Genomic DNA, 16344 nt, shown 5'->3' on the forward strand with positions numbered 1-16344 from the left:
AGCTCTAAAGAGGGCTAGTAGATTGAAACTGAGGCAAAAATCCTGCTAGATCTCTGTTGCCACTCAGGTAAAGGAATTCAAGTTGTGGCAATTTGAAAACACTTGTTGGCAGTTCTCCATACAAGTTGCAGTATTGGAGGGAAATAGCTTTTAGAGAGGTTAGATTTGTGAGGATGATTGGAACTTTATTAGATAAGTCAACCATATCAAGATAGAGTTTCTGAATACGAGTTAGGTTTCTGAGTAACTTCTCAAGACCCCGACCCTGAAGTTTCAAGTTAAGTTGGCTGTTAGCTAAAGAATCACCATTGTTGGAAAGATCAAGGGTATAAAGCTGTGATAATTTTGAGATTTCAGCTGGGATTTGGCCGCTAAATGATGAATAGGAGAGATTAAGATTTTGTAGCTTGTTGATTTGGCCGAGTTTAGAGGGAATGAGAGAGTAGTTAAAATCATTAAAGGCAAGATTAAGCTTTTTAAGATGAATGAGGCTGAAAAGGGTGCTGTTAGGAGGAAAATTTCCATAAAGACAGCTGCTACTGAGGTCGAGCCCTGTTACATGACCTGTCTCCTCCTCGCACTCAACACCATCCCACATACAACAGTCCCTTGTTAGCTTACCTGACCATGATTTCACCTTTGGGTATGCAGATGCAGAATCAGAAACAGCGCAGTTTATCAGGAAACTCTGCCTGAACTGCTGCAATGCCAATCTTTCATGATCAGCACATGATGGCCGCAAAGAGGAAACGAAATTGTTTAGTTTAATGGCATGAGAACATACTGGAACTAAGAAAAGAATGTAAATGCATGACAAATAACACATGAACATAGTGTTATTATGATGCAACTTTTACTTATAGGTTCTTGTTTGTTTAGAAAAAAGAAGTAAGCAAAAAGGTTTGTTTTATAGACAGGAGAAGGCATGGTTTTCTTTGCTGATCAAAGAAGTTATGTGAATCCATTCTATTTTTTAAGGATGTTATTTGAATGTTCTAGGAAATTTGAAGGTATAACCTAAGATTTTTCGCACTTGCCTAGTTTCTAAGGGGGGACATATTGAAGTCAGCATTTTTAACAGATTGCTGAAGAATTTGTGCAAAGCACTAGTGAACTGCCAACTTCTGGGAATATGAAAACTAGAAAAGCATACTTAAGAGAATAAAAAGTTACAGATTAGGGATGGAGAAAGAAAAATGATTGATGAGATGGTGAGAGAAAAGCATAAAAAGTCTTTGTAAAGACCTGGAAATTTATGGTGGACATAGTACCTGACCTACCTGTTGTATTTATCAATTTGAATTTGAATTTGAATTTGAATTTTCTTTTTGTTTGACTTTTATCTTTGGTGAAGCATATATGGAGTAGTGTAATTGGCTGTTTGGTTTTTCTTGGTTATTGATTACAATAATTGTTGATAAAATTAGATTTGTTATGAAGTGCTATTTTAGTATTTACGATAAAATTCATTAGTTTGTAGTGATGAGCTTCTCTGGGAAGTGAGAACTAATAAGTAACAACCAGACATGGTAATATTCCCTTTATTCTATGTTATTTTCATCTAAGACTAAGAGTATACAGAATATTTTAAGAGGTGTTATTGTGTTAGTGATTAAATTGGTATCTGAATTAACAATTTATAACATATTTATTATTTTATCTAACAACTTAGAGCTGTCCCAATGGTGATAAAATTGTTCACAGAAAGTTATTTTTTATCCAAAAAGGTATCCCAATGGTGAAAGTTCACCAAAAATCTCACAAACTTCTGAGAAAATAATCTCAGCATGAGGAAGTTCATGGCAAACTTCATGCGGGCCCCACAACCAAAAAGTGTCAACTTTATTTTTTATTTTTATTTTATTTTATTTTATTTTTTAAAAGCTTTAAATGTAGCCACCCAAGTAATGACATGTGGCAAGGTCTTTAAATCAACCAATCATATTTTTTAGGCAGAATTTCTTACCGTTATTTGTTTGTAACGGCTATTTTTTTATAAAAGTTTGGCGACAATAATCCTTGAAATCTTTTAGCATTTCTGTGATTGTACCGTTGTTCTTCGTTGTATTGGTTTAACTTTATGTGTTTAATTTCAATTTCATTATGTGTTCATTTCATAATTTATTTGCAAATTATTCGGTGTCAAAATATTTAAAAAATTGTAAATGTGAGATTAAAAGTAATTAATTAAATCTTGTCATTAGAAATAAATAACTAACTCGTTATTGTATAATTATCACTTAATTACGTAATAATAAAAATAACTACAATTTAGTTATTGACATTTTCATGTACTAAAAAATTAAATACTTTTCTTTACTAAAAGTAAAAAATAAAATAAGAGAGAGAAATGTGGTGGGGTAGTGGGAAAAGTAAGAGAGAGATTGGTGAGAAAAATTTTGATTTATTCATTGATGGGATAAAAATAATTCCCTCACAAAAAATCTGATGTGGAGGAGAGGGAAAGGTAGAGAGAGAGTGGTGAGGAAATTTTTTTTTCTTCACCATTGTGTATGCTCTTACGATGCACTGATACTTAAACTGACAAATATATGAAAAATCAAAATGGAGGGAGTAACTAGTGAAGTTGATATAGGAGCTAGAGGGCCAACAATGGACAGTTCTTAGTTTTCGGAATATATATTGATAAAAGGGTTAGACCGTTTGTTTTTAGCTAGGTTAGTCGGAGAAGTCCTCGAGAAAAGTGATAGAGACGGGAGTTGTTAATCATGTACTAAAAGTAAAAGGCACTAAAGAATAAAGAATAGGCAAATTCCTCTGCATTAGGATCAATAGTACTGATGAATGATAATTTTTTCAATGATAGCAATGATATACTGTGCAACTTATTTTATGCTGCTACGATGTATAATCTACCAATGCAGGCTAGAATGATGCAGATGTCTGTGTAATAAATCTATTTGGTTTGCTTCAGGAATGATGGTAGTAGTAATGTTGTTTGACATGGGAAGTTGTTGCTGTTAGAGAATCAAACTTGAACACCTAATACAGACGTAAGAAATATCTTGTCTTAACTCTTATGTTTCATGGAGATATGAAGATGAATTTGACAGCGGCAGGGCTGCATTCCTAAGATGTTTGAAGGGATACTTGCATTTTAACATTTAGCTAATTAATTTTTGGTAGAAGTAGTTTAAGTAATGTTTCTATCAAAAACCCTGGTTTTTGCTTTCTCTAAAGTATTCTCTGAATTGATTTATATTATTGATTTTTTATTTTTTTATTTTTTTATTCATAAGGCTAAACGGCTTATCATGAGTTGTAAATATATTTCCTTGAAGTGAATTAAGCTTGGATTTATGAGAGAATAATGAACTTGTTTGGTGTTATTAAAATTGTTGTGTTTTCAAAGTTAAACAATTAACTTCTTATTCATAGACTGTAGGGCTACATGTACAATTCTGAATTTTGTAACTATTACCCGGCTTGCATTAGCCAAAACTTCAAAATTTCAAGATACTCAAGATTGTATAGAAGTAAATGGCAAGCGATTAAGTAAAAAATTGAGGGTAGATGTAGAGATCAGAGTACATTGGTGGTGGGGTTTACTACCCTCTTCTTCCATGGCTCAAGATCCCTTATGAAAATCAGGACTCTTTGTCCATTAACTCAAAATTACAGGAAGGCACACGAGGCCGTGAAATACCTTGAGTGAGGGCATTATTTCTTTTAAAGGGATGTTGGAGAATTCTTAGCAAGGTCATGTGAGAGTGAGCTGCCTAGCATTATCTTAGCATGTTTTTTACTCCACAATATTATGATTTATTGTGGTGATAAATTGCTCTCGGATATTGATATTCCTGGGGTCACCATAACTTGGGTTATGAAGAGCAATCTTGAGCCCCTTCGAAGGGGTATTCTGTATATTTGGAAATAGAGAAGAATGTAACTTGACTATCTGCGACTGCAGCATCTGGTATGTTTTAAGCTGTTGTATTATGCATGTTGGTTTGATTTCTTGTTCAGTTGCTTATTGTTGAGTATTGCTTAGTTGCTTATTAGGACTTTGGAGTGATGACTTTTACAGTGTATTTGGATAAAAATATGAGAAAGAAAAGAAGGTGAGGGAGGTGAAGGGGAGGGAAGAGAAAGGAAGGGGAGGGAAGAAAAATGAGTTTTCCTTCCAAATCTCTCCATTGCTAGAGAGATTAATTTTCTACAATTTAATCCTTTCATTTTCCTCCCCTCCAATTCTTTTCCTTCCTTATTTGTTATCCAAATGAAAGATAATCAATCCCTCTATTTTCCTTTCCTTTTTTTCCCTCAATCCAAACAAAGTGTTACTTTTACATCCTGAAAGAGAGTGCCAAGGGTTAGGGTAACAAAAATATAACAGGGTTTTTCATTTTTTATGGAAACGAGGTCATTATTAGAAAGGGGTCAATGTGGGTCAATAATATATCTTAAAATATTTTGAAAAGTAAAATTTTGAAAAAATGAATAAAAACACGTTGAAAAAAAAAAAAAAAAAAACTAGGATCAAATCAATAGTGATGCACAGGGAAAAAAGACAAACGTGATCAAAAGAGAATGAACAAATGTACTTGTATGATGGTGGCACGCTCTAAAACGAATGATCAACTCAAACTATCCCTGACTCCTGTCCACTGTAAAGGTCAATGGTGTACTCCGTAATTTTTTAATATGTAAAAAAAAAAAAAAAAAAAAAAGAAAAAAAAGGATATAATATATGCAGTATATATTTTGTATTATTTTTAAAAGATATATATTTTGTATCCTTATCTTATTAAGTATCCCAATGAGAATATAATCAGATTGGAGTGTGTAACAAAAAATACATGGTTCCAATTAAAGTTTAAAAACATACTCTATCAAAGTATATCCATTAGGGTTTTCCCAAATATTGCACACATCATGACGAAGAATTTGACTGCAAACCATAATTCCGACTCCGAAGACATGGGGGAATTCAATGATGTGGATTTCACATATGTGGAAAAAAAACAGTGCACCACGCACCGTCGGTACTGCCGGATCTCCCACGACATCCGCCTCGCAATGAAATTCAGCTTAAAAGTGGCCAACCACATCTTGCAAGAAAATCTTACCATTGATAATCCTAAGAATGTTGTTTGTTCCCCGCTTTCGATGGACGTCGTGCTTAACATGATTGCCCTTGGTGCAAAGGGGTCGACGCTAGGCCAGTTAATGAAGCTTCTCGAGTGTGATGGCGTGGATGACTTTTTTGCGGGGGCGTCTGTGTTAGCCAATATCCTCAAAGAAGCAAAGGATGATGATGATGAATTAGGATTATCTTCCGTCAATAGTTTGTGGGTTGATCAAATCTATACCCTAAACGCGTCGTTCCAAAAGGTTTTGAGGGATTTGTACAAAGCTGAGTCTAAGGTTGTTGATTTTGTGAACCAGGTACTCATCTCATAATCTTGGTACAATTGTTTTAATATTATTTGTGCATGATTATGTATTAGGTTTCTTTTGCTAGTTTATTATTTGGAATAGGTCCCCAAATCCAATTTCAGTATATTACGAAGAATTTTTTTTTTTTTTTTTCGTTTGACTTCCACTTTATTCTCTGTTTCTTACTATGTGCAACAAAACAAAGGTGTTCTGTGCTTAATGAATCCCAAAATTTTGACCTATGTACTTATGGATTCTCATTATGCATTTTTTTTTTTTTTTTTTTTTTTTTTGCAATTTGAAGGTTGATGAAGTGGTAAAAGAAGTGAACTTATGGGCTGAAAAAGAATCAAAAGGTTTGATCAAAGAACTCATTACAAAAGAGTCTCTTTCTAATGACACAGTTATGCTATTGGTAAATGCTCTGTACTTCAAAGGAACTTGGGTTAAGAAATTCAAGCCAGAATACACAAAAGACGAAGACTTTTACTTGCTCAATGGAGAAAAAATTCAAGTTCCTTTCATGAACAAAACTGATACGCACTACGACTACGGAACCTTTGATGGATGTCAAGTTATAAGGTTGTTATATGAAGAGGAGGAGGAAGTCCCGATGGGCGAAACAAAAAGGGGCTTTTCTATGTATATCTTCCTCCCGGACACCAATGACGGGTTGTCGAAGTTGTTGGACACGATACAAATGAATTCAAGTATGTTCAAGGACAAGATAAAGCTTAAGTATGAATTAATTGACAACCTTTCGATTCCAAAATTTGATTTTGAATGCGAGCATTCACTTGGCGAGCCTATGACAAAGTTGGGATTGACACTGCCGTTTGATGTGGGTTGTAAGGATCTTAGTAAAATTATAGAGTCCTCTACTTGGGGTGATGAACAACAGCTTTATCTCTCGGACGTGATTCAGAAGTGTCGGGTACAAACCGACGAAGTAGGAACGAAAGCCGTGGCTTTCACTAGGGCCGTAACTATGTGTGGAGGTTTAAATTTTAGAACGCCTCCACCCCCTATTAACTTTGTGGCTGATCATCCTTTTCTGTTCATGATTAGGGATGATTATTCGGGTGCGATACTTTTCATTGGCACTGTGCTTAATCCTTTACAAGGTTAGGCTTAACATAGCAAATTCATCACTTATGGATGCAATAATAATGCTGCTTAGTACTTACTGCTATGGAAGGGATTACGTCTTTATTGAGGATATATTTTAGGAAATATTTTGTTATTATCTTTTGGGGCTAGTTAATATCTTTTGATATATTTTCCTTATTTTTCTAGTTTCCTAATCCTATTATATTAGGGTTAACTTGTATTTTATATATTGGGGTTGAAGCCATCAATGAGAATTAAGCTATTGTGTTCATTCAATTTAGCAGTCTTGTTTAAAGTTTTACTAGCTATTTTTAATTTTTTTTAAACTGTATTTTCACTATTTTGAAAGGATTGATTTTGATGCTTACTTTGTGGTAATCACAAGTTTAATAACTTTGGAGAATTTAATTTTGATTTGAATTTCTGATTAAATTTAATGTTTCTATATTGCATTATTGCCTATTGAACCGAACTAATTGATATGTATTGAACTGTTGACACTATATTTGTACGAGTTATAGTACTAGCTTATCTTTAAGCTCTGTAAACACCAAAAAAAAAAAAAAAAAACTCTGTAACCGTAAGTCGTTTACTTGGGTTTGTAAGGCTTATAATTGGTGTATGATTGGCTTGCAATGTGCTTGGCATTGATGCAAACCAATTTGTCACTCCAGAATTCATTATCATGGTCAATAAATAATTTAATAGCTACATCTAGCAGAAAGTATTCCAAAATACAATAATCAAAGCTTTAATCCCAAAAAGGCAAAAAATTGAATACCAAAACAACTTAACTTGTTTATAACCATCATGAAACCAACAAATGATGAGATACATATTCCTTTCCTTTGACAAAAATGAAAGGAAGTGAACAATGAACCTTGCTTCTTAATAAAAATAAAATAAAACAAGCTACTCTTAACTTCAAATAATCCATTTTCTTTGTTAAAATGAAGAACAACAAATTTAAGTCGAAATCTCCTCTAATTTGTACCATTATCATCTTTTCGAAGCTGAATAGGAGGGTTATGACGGTCACATGGGAGCTTAATATTACCCATAGACCCTGCTGGTACAAGCTTTAGATTCTCACAATTACACATCTCTATCATGAATCCGTCTGGATCATTGAAGAATAGCTGATCGATCGACGTCTTGTTCTCTTCGTCATCCACCGTTCTCTTCATGTACTTGACATTGTATTCCTTCAGTCTTTGCTCTATTGCCTCCATATCCTCACACTACATACTCCACATTATCAAGTTAAATGACTTGATAGATAATATAAAAAACTAACATAAAATTGAATCGAATAACTCATCACTCTATTTGTCCCTAGCCCCATTTGATTTATCACGGTTTCCAACACACGTCTTAAAATGCGCAACTCCATTTTTACATGCATAAAAATAATAAAAATTTAATACTCCTCCCTTAATAAAAAGCCCCATTTTCTTTTTGGGTAAATCAAAATACAATACCTCTTTCTATTTTAAGGTTGTATTTTTTAACATTATTACTCTCTTTTTAATGAGTTGTCATATTTTTTCCATTACTTTTTTGTACTTTTAACAACAATTTCCAACACTTTATCTCTTCGATTATTCCCACCTACTTTTCTTTCTCTCTATCTCTCTCTAACCTCACATGCATATATGTACTTGTAATCATTATTTTTTTTAAAAAATTTACAACTTTCTTAATTCTCGCATAATAACAAAAAAGACTTTATATTAAGGGACGGAGGGAGTATTAATACAATGAGACAAATTCAATAATACCCCACTTGACTATATTATCTTTTATAAATTAATGAGAATTTACAGTCAAAGATTCTAAAATTTGACTCAATTTTTTAGAATGGGGCAGAAAAATAGGGACAGAGGGTATGTATTATTTATGTTTAATAGCCTTTAGGCTACTATGGCGCTATGAGTCTCAATAAAGATCCTCCCCTCACTCGAATAAAAAAAGATGTCAAAAGATACGTACGATACCTGAAAGGAGATGTGGTTGTCCATGGGATCTAAGGCCGTCTTATCTGAAGGCAAACGATCTTCATCCTTAGACTGAACCAAATGAATACCAACACCGTAATTGAAAAGCCAAGCCCCGTCGAAATTAAAAGCTTGAGGCCTCTCAATTTTTACAAACCCCAAAACTTTGGTGTAAAACTCTAATGAATCTTCCACTGATCTACATAGTCTTGACACATGGTTTAGTGCCATCGATGGAAGATCGTGGTCGTGGTCGTGGTCATGGTCATGGTCACTGTCGTGCTTCTTCTCATCTTCTTCTTGCTCCCTTACACTTTCATGATCTTGCTCTCTTCTTTGTTGATTGCTTCCCATGCTTTGCTTTCAATTAATTTTCTCAAAGATTTTTTTAAAGTGGTTTAGTTACTAGTATAGTTAGTATGCGTCAAAGATGAAAGGTTTATTTATTTATTCCTTCTGCCTATTGTTTTGAAGAAGGTGAGAAGTGACACGTGGAGGTAGGAAATGCATCAAGGATGATGAGGTGGTAGATTTTCAGGAGGACAGTTATAAGTTTGGCATGATGTGTCTTTAATGGCGGTGCATTTGCAATCGTGCTAAGGGCAGATTACTTCATGGTGAAGTGGAGCCCTACTCTTGTAATTTTGTAATTGTTGGACATGTATTTTTTCCTCGAATGAGGTTTTTTATTTTATTTTATTTTATTTTTTAACTACCTTATCGGCCCATAACCTCTCATTATTAGTCTTACAGATTAACCAAGTTCGAGATTATGGATTAGACACCAGTGGCGTATCCAGGATTTGGGAAATGGGGGTACGAAATAAAGTTCGATAAAAAATTTACGAAATAATACGTGGATTGCAATATATTTTTCTTAGCTAAATTTTGAGTTTATTAAATCGTAAATCATAAATAATTTTACTTTGCATTAGTATTAGCGGGTACGATACACTCCATTCTCCGACAATAAGTCTTACGAGTATTATTGAGTAACTACATATGTTTTTGAAAAAAAGAGATTATCTAAGAGACTGTTATTTGGAACAACTGGTCTCTTTGATCGAAATACTAACCTGGCTTTAAAAAATAAATATTTCACTTAAGAGTCTAAGAGACCTGTTTTTTAAATAGGCGATCTCTTTGAAGTTATCACAAACAAGGGAGGCCTGATTCAGTGCCTAGGCTATAACTACATAACAGTAACTAAGAGACCACCTATTTGATACAGGCGGTCTCTTTTCTTACCAGATTTTTTTTTCCTCCAGCGGAATGGGGGTATAGCTGTAACTCTATGTACCCCTAGATCCGCCACTGTTAGACACTATAAAAATGTGATACTATTTTTTTTCTTATTTAAATAGAATTTCCTATCAGCATCGTTTTAATTAATAAGGGGTGATCACTTGAGCCCCTTTATATACTAGTATGGCCCTAATTGCGGTTGCGGTTTCAAATCAATTCATAAAAATGTAGTTTTGTGGAATTTTGTTAGATTCGTCTCGGTTTATACTTTATTAATATCAAATTTTTATTACTTTTACATATTGGTAATAAAAACCAATTGATTGTTGTTGCATGTAATGGTGATAGGAGCTGCACTTGATACAGAGAATTGCGTATTCGATCTTTCGTAAGGCCGCAACAATAATTGGGAGAGGACTGAGTTCCTAACCATCCCAAATTGAGCCTCAAAAAATCTAAATTAACCTAAAGGGTGAATTGGGTGGAACACCAAAAGCATATTGGTAATAAAAGATATCAGTAACTAAACCACAATCGTTATAAAGTGATACATATCTTAGTCTTATATTTAATTTGCCATTAGTCTCATAAATAAGGGCATTGGTATCCTCAAATTGTAGGTCTTTGTCATTGTTTGAAAACATTCCCTCCATTGTTGAAGAACTTTTGGATCTCCATTGTTGAAAAATTCTCAAACTCCCTTGTTAATAAGGAAAGAGAACAATAGGTATGTTTGACCAAAAAGACTTAATATAATGAAGAGAAGTGTTACAAGTAAATACAAGCAAGAGGACGTATTACTTTAATGTATATCTTATAATTACAAGCATAAATAAAAAGTGTTATAGGTAAATACAAAAAGAGGACGTATTTACTTTAATGTATATCTTATATCTTTCCTACTTTAAAATATTAATAACTAGTTTAAGGCCCGTGCCATGCACGATAAATCTAGTTTTTGTAAGAATATCCAACAAATAAAATTTAATAAAACATACACATCAAATATAGAAATTATAATGTCATAATCTATCTATATTAATAAGCAAGCGAAAAATTAAATAAAAATGGATTTTTTAGGCTGCCTAAACCCAGTATTTTTTCAGGCGATACTTGGCTAGATCTAGTCTAGCTAGTGGCTATATTATTAAATACTTATTTATAAATAATTTTTTAATAAACATCAAAAATTAATCAAACAAAATATGATGTTTTACCTTTTCCTATAATTAGACTACAATTAATTGATATTTTACCTTTTCCTACAATTAGACATATGTAGACCTGGTGATTCTGATCCCGACCCGAATGACCCGACCCATGACCCGAAATCGACCCAAAACCCGAATCAACCCGACTCGAAGTGGAATTGACCCGACCTTAACCTGAAACCCGAATTGACCAGACCCAAAATGACCCAACCCGAGATGACCCAACCCGAAGTTGACCCGAGACTCGAAACGACCCGACCTGACCCGAGACCCGTAGTTGACCCGATATCCAAAGTGACCCGACCTTTAACTTGAATTAATTGACCCAAATAGACTCGAAACCCAAAATGACCAGAACCAAAATTATCTTATACCTTAAATGACCAGAATCTATTTAAGCTAAATAAAGACTGGCTAAGCAAACCGAAATAGAAAAAAACCGCAATCGAAAAAAACCACAATCAAACTTACTTAATTTTTTTTTTATTAATTTGTAATGTGTAACAGTGTAAGTAATTTACATATTTTGAGCATTACTTTTCTCGATTTCTTCGGCCTTTATCTCTATAAGTTATTAAAAATTCGTAAAAAAATTGAATTTTAACGACGATTTTACGGAGTTTGTCCATAAGATTAAAAGAATTAACTAAAGCTCGAAATAAAAGTCTCAATTCTCACAAGTCTACAAAGAAAAAAAAAATAGTACAATAATAATGCGTACATAACATAATGTTCAGTACCAAATGAAATTACAAAATAATCTAAAGTCAAACAATTACTGTATTCCATGAAGAAAGTAGCCTTAATAAATATAGTGAGTTTCTCGTCAAAAAATATATAAATATATATAAAGAGTTGAATTTAACCCAATGCATCGACCCGAATATGACCCGACCCGAAGTTGACCCGAAAATTGGACCCGAAGATTGACCCGACCCGAACTGACCCGACCCAAACTTGACCCGACCACAACTCGACCCGAAACCCGACCCAACCCGATTATCAGTTGACCTGAAATCAACCAGAAACCCGAAATGACCCGACCCGGCCTGAAATGACCCGACCCATACCTAACTCGAATGACCCATTTGCTAGGTCTAGACATATGATATAATTGTCAAACACAAAATTTATTTTATAGTTATACTATACTTTATAAGTCCTTAATTTGTAATAATATATACGTAGTAGTAAAATCTCAGAAACAAAATTATAATTAATTTGAATTTATAGTCATATTGAAATTGAAATTGAAATATTAGCTTGAGGAATTGGAAAAAAAAGTATTTTTTAAAGTAATTTCTTTAACATCTTGTATGAATCAATTTATTATAATTTTTTTGCAAAATTTAATAATACTCCATTTGAAAGACAATTAAAAAGGATTGTGTTTAAAAAAATTATGAACACCAAGTAAAATAAAGGAATATATTTGTCACAAAGACAACATAAAAGATTTTGAATGGTATTATTATAGAAACAAAATCAAATATTAACAAAAAGAAAAAATAGTCATATAAATAACATAAAATATTTGGAATGATATTATTATAGAATCAAATGTTAACAAAAAAAAAAAAAAAAAAAAAAAAAATAAAAAAAAAAAAAAAAAAAAAGTGAAAAGGAAAGGGGAGTTTTGGAGGGGAAAAATAGCATCAGGATGTGACACGTGACACTCCCGATGTCTGTTTTAGTATAAAGTTATTGATTGATGAAGAAAAAAAATTAAGGTCCCACCCTCCCCCATCTCCTCTTGAAATTTATGGTTGACGCCATGACTTTTCATTGACTTGATGCACTGGGTAGAGACTTTTTTTTTTTTTTTTTTTTCCTTTCCTCTTTTTGACATTTCAGGATAATTAGGGGGTTAGACACTTAGACTTAGTCGTATATGAATAATAACAGCATGCGAAATAAACATAAGAATAATAGCGTACACATTTGGACATTTGGTCATTTTCTTACATGTAATATCTAATAAGACTGAAAGTCTATGTTTTGTGCTCAATTTTTTACATACTTTTCAACTACAAACGTATGTTAGTGATTTACATTAATTCTAACCTTCTATAAAAGTCTCATTCCCAAATCAATTGTTGCTCACTCAAAAATACATACTATACCAACCTCCATCAAAATAAGCTACATCACAATTCATGGCTACTTTATTGTCTACAATATGCTTCTTAATAATAATATGTTTATTTTCATTATTATTTTCTCTTGCTTCTAATAATTTTGTACTTGCATATAGTAACTCTTTCCATGCTACCTTGCAGCAGCCGCAACCAAAAATCTTATGTCATGACCATGAAAAGTTGGCTTTGCTTCAGTTCAAGCAAAGCCTTCTCATCAATTGTACGGCTTTTGCGCGTCCAAAGATGAAGTCATGGCTGCCCTTCTCATCGGATCATCATCATCATCTAGGTAATGGTACTGATCTTAGCCTCGAGGATTGTTGTAAGTGGGATGGTGTCAAGTGCAATGAGGAGACGGGTCATGTGATTGGCCTCGACCTTAGTAACAGTTGCCTTTACGGCACCTTCCCTTTGAACAACAGTCTCTACCACCTTAACCATCTTTTAGAACTTAATCTTGCTAATAATAACTTCGACTATTCTCAAATCCCCTCAACCATTGGCCGTCTTTCTAAATTAAGAAAGCTTAACCTCTCTCACTCGGCTTTCATAGGCCAAATTCCATTCGAAATGTCAAAATTGTCCACCCTCTCAATTCTTGATCTTTCATCTAACGACGGTTTAGAATTTGGTCATGATTTGAGTTTTAAGAAGTTGGTTAAAAATTTGACCAATTTAACTCAACTTCTTCTTGATTATGTTGATATATCTTCTGTTGTTCCTGTTATCTTAGGCAACTTCACTTCACTTAAAGTTCTCTCACTCAATTTTTGCAACTTATATGGTATGTTTCCAACAAAAATCTTGCAACTGCCGAATCTTGAAAACATTTCTTTGTTTCACAACAATAATCTAAGAGGAATTTTTCCAGAGTTTTCATATAATAGTCCTCTTAGAATATTAGAGCTTGGGTCAACATCTTTTTCCGGAGAATTACCTCCTTCAATTGGAAGACTTAGCCATTTGACTAGTCTAAACCTTTGGAGGGCTAGTTTCGCCGGTCCAATCCCATCTTCTATAGGTAACTTGACAAAGCTCACTCATCTAAACCTTGGTGGGTTCGGAAATAATTTCAAAGGTGACTTACCATATTCTGTTACAAATCTAACACATCTCACATCTTTGCATCTATCTAATCTTTGTGTTAGTCCTCGAATATTAAATTCATGGTTGCTTAAGCTAAACAAACTAGAGGAGCTAGAACTTTCTCGCAATGTTTTGTGTGGCGGAATGCCTCCTACTCTTGCAAACCTTACTAGACTCAATTGGTTAGACCTTCGCTATAACCAACTGACTAGTCCATTACCATTTTCTCTTGCAAATTTGACGAAACTAACTGACTTATATTTGTATGATAATCAGTTTCAAGGTCCGGTAATACCCTCGTGGTTTTCCCATCTTACTAGTCTTGAAACACTCTCTTTATCATCAAATGGTTCAGTTGGCATGTTTGATCCGTTATTGAAACTCCCATATCTCCAAACACTAAACTTTTACGGCATCAACCTCAAATTTCCTACTACTAATGCAAGCACCAATTCTTCCCTTTCAAAGTTTGGTAACTTGCAGCTTGTAGCGTGTAACTTAACTGAATTCCCAATGTTCTTACGTTATCAAGATGGGTTATTTTACCTAGATCTTTCGGGAAACAACATCACTGGCAACATACCACAATGGTTTGTAAACACGACTGCAAATAGTCTCTTGGTAATCATACTTGATATCAACTCTATTTCCGGCTTTGAGCAACCTCAAGTTTTCCTTCCGTGGAATAACTTGGAAGTCTTCTATATGAACTTTAACATGTTCCAAGGAGTACTTCCAATTCCACCAAAGTCCTTGAAAATTTATGGAGTGTATCAAAATAAGTTATCTGGGGCTATTCCTGAAGAAATCTGTAGCGCGACTTCTCTAGCCTATCTTGATTTATCAGGCAATAACCTTAACGGCCACATCCCAAGTTGTATAGGTCCTCTTCTCGCTACATCTATGCAAGTCTTAAATTTACTTGGAAATAATTTACATGGTACCATATCTCATATTTCATTCACAAGAGCATGCAAATTGAAGATGATTAATCTAAGCAAAAATCAATTGGGAGGCCCGTTGCCAAAGTCGTTGGACAATTGTACAATGCTCGAGGTACTTGATGTAGGGGAAAATCGTGTTAATGACACATTTCCGTCATGGCTAGGAAATCTTCCCAATTTACAAGCTCTTATCTTGAGGCATAATAGATTTTCCGGTACAATAGACACTTCAAATAATCGGCCTAATGATCATTTTCATAGCTTACGAATAATTGACTTGTCTTACAATTTCTTTTGTGGTGACTTACCATACTCGTATCTTGAAAATTGGCCAGCAATGAGGGTGACAATTGAAGATCAGCCGAATGCATCTAATACAGATATTGAGATAGATTATTCAGCAATGGGTACCATTTATACTATAAATGAGCAATATCCCTATGAAATCACAATTACAAATAAAGGTAGAGATACATTATACACAAAGGTTTTGACCATTTCTCGAGTGATTGATTTCTCAAGCAATAACTTTACGAGTGAGATCCCGGACATCCTTGGAAAACTAAGGGGGCTTCAGGCTCTTAACCTATCGAACAACAACCTTGTTGGTGGTATCCCCTCGTCGCTAGGAAATATTACAGATCTCGAGTCATTAGACCTTTCTCAAAACATGCTATCAGGAGAGATCCCACAGCAGTTAGTCGAGCTAACATCTCTTGAGGTCTTTAATGTCTCTCACAATCGTCTTGTGGGACGGATACCTCAAGGGAAGCAGTTTAATACTTTCGACGATAGCTCTTTTGATGGCAACTTAGCACTTTGTGGAGCTTTCTTGTCCAAGAAGTGCGAGTATGCAGACACCCCACATCCACCACCACCATCGATGACTAATGATGAGACAGAAGAAGACTCCAAGTTGATTGATTGGATAATTAGATCATTGGGCTGTGCAAGTGGGCTCATCGTAGGTTTTATCATTGGAAAACTCTACATAACTGATCGGTATCATGATTGGTTTATAGAGACTTTCGGAAGGAGGAGGAGGCCAAAGCCACGAGCAAGGAGATCAGCACTCAATCGACGAAGACATTGATGAGTTTGAAGAGGTCTATCTAGTCTTCTATGTATGCATTTTCATGGTGTATGTTTATTTTATTTTTTTGAAATAATGGTATATGTTTAATTAGTGTATTTAATATTGTGTATGTTTATT

General features: G+C 34.1%; 2 protein-coding genes and 2 pseudogenes across 3 annotated transcripts; 2 read left to right on the forward strand and 2 right to left on the reverse strand.

Moving 5' to 3' along the window:
* Window positions 1-4: 4 nt before the first annotated feature.
* Window positions 5-832, reverse strand: LOC145568071 (receptor-like protein 6). Its single transcript, XM_081627509.1, has one exon. The coding sequence runs from the start codon at window positions 830-832 to the stop codon at window positions 5-7; it is 828 nt and encodes a 275-aa protein (XP_081483635.1).
* Window positions 833-4896: 4064 nt separating this feature from the next.
* Window positions 4897-6529, forward strand: LOC145568072 (serpin-Z10 pseudogene; annotated as a pseudogene).
* A 964-nt stretch (window positions 6530-7493) lies between these two features.
* On the reverse strand, window positions 7494-8883 carry LOC145568073 (glyoxylase I 4 pseudogene; annotated as a pseudogene). Its single transcript, XR_014095766.1, has 2 exons — window positions 8508-8883; window positions 7494-7751 (listed from the first exon to the last, which is right to left on the reverse strand). The product of XR_014095766.1 is annotated as a glyoxylase I 4 pseudogene (transcript).
* Window positions 8884-13344: 4461 nt separating this feature from the next.
* Window positions 13345-16224, forward strand: LOC145568074 (receptor-like protein 6). The gene has a single exon (XM_081627510.1). It carries the CDS (start codon window positions 13345-13347, stop codon window positions 16222-16224), a length of 2880 nt encoding a protein of 959 aa, XP_081483636.1.
* The last annotated feature ends 120 nt before the right edge of the window (window positions 16225-16344 follow it).

The sequence above is a fragment of the Chenopodium album genome, chromosome 11 (assembly GCF_948465745.1).
Source record: "Chenopodium album chromosome 11, dcCheAlbu1.1, whole genome shotgun sequence".
NCBI classification, from domain to species: domain Eukaryota; kingdom Viridiplantae; phylum Streptophyta; class Magnoliopsida; order Caryophyllales; family Amaranthaceae; genus Chenopodium; species Chenopodium album.

Coding starts and splice junctions, on each gene's coding strand:
- LOC145568074 (XM_081627510.1), top strand. CDS start 13,345: ATGAAGTCATGGCTGCCCTTCTCATCGGATCATCATCATCATCTAGGT.
- LOC145568071 (XM_081627509.1), bottom strand. CDS start 832: ATGTTCATGTGTTATTTGTCATGCATTTACATTCTTTTCTTAGTTCCA.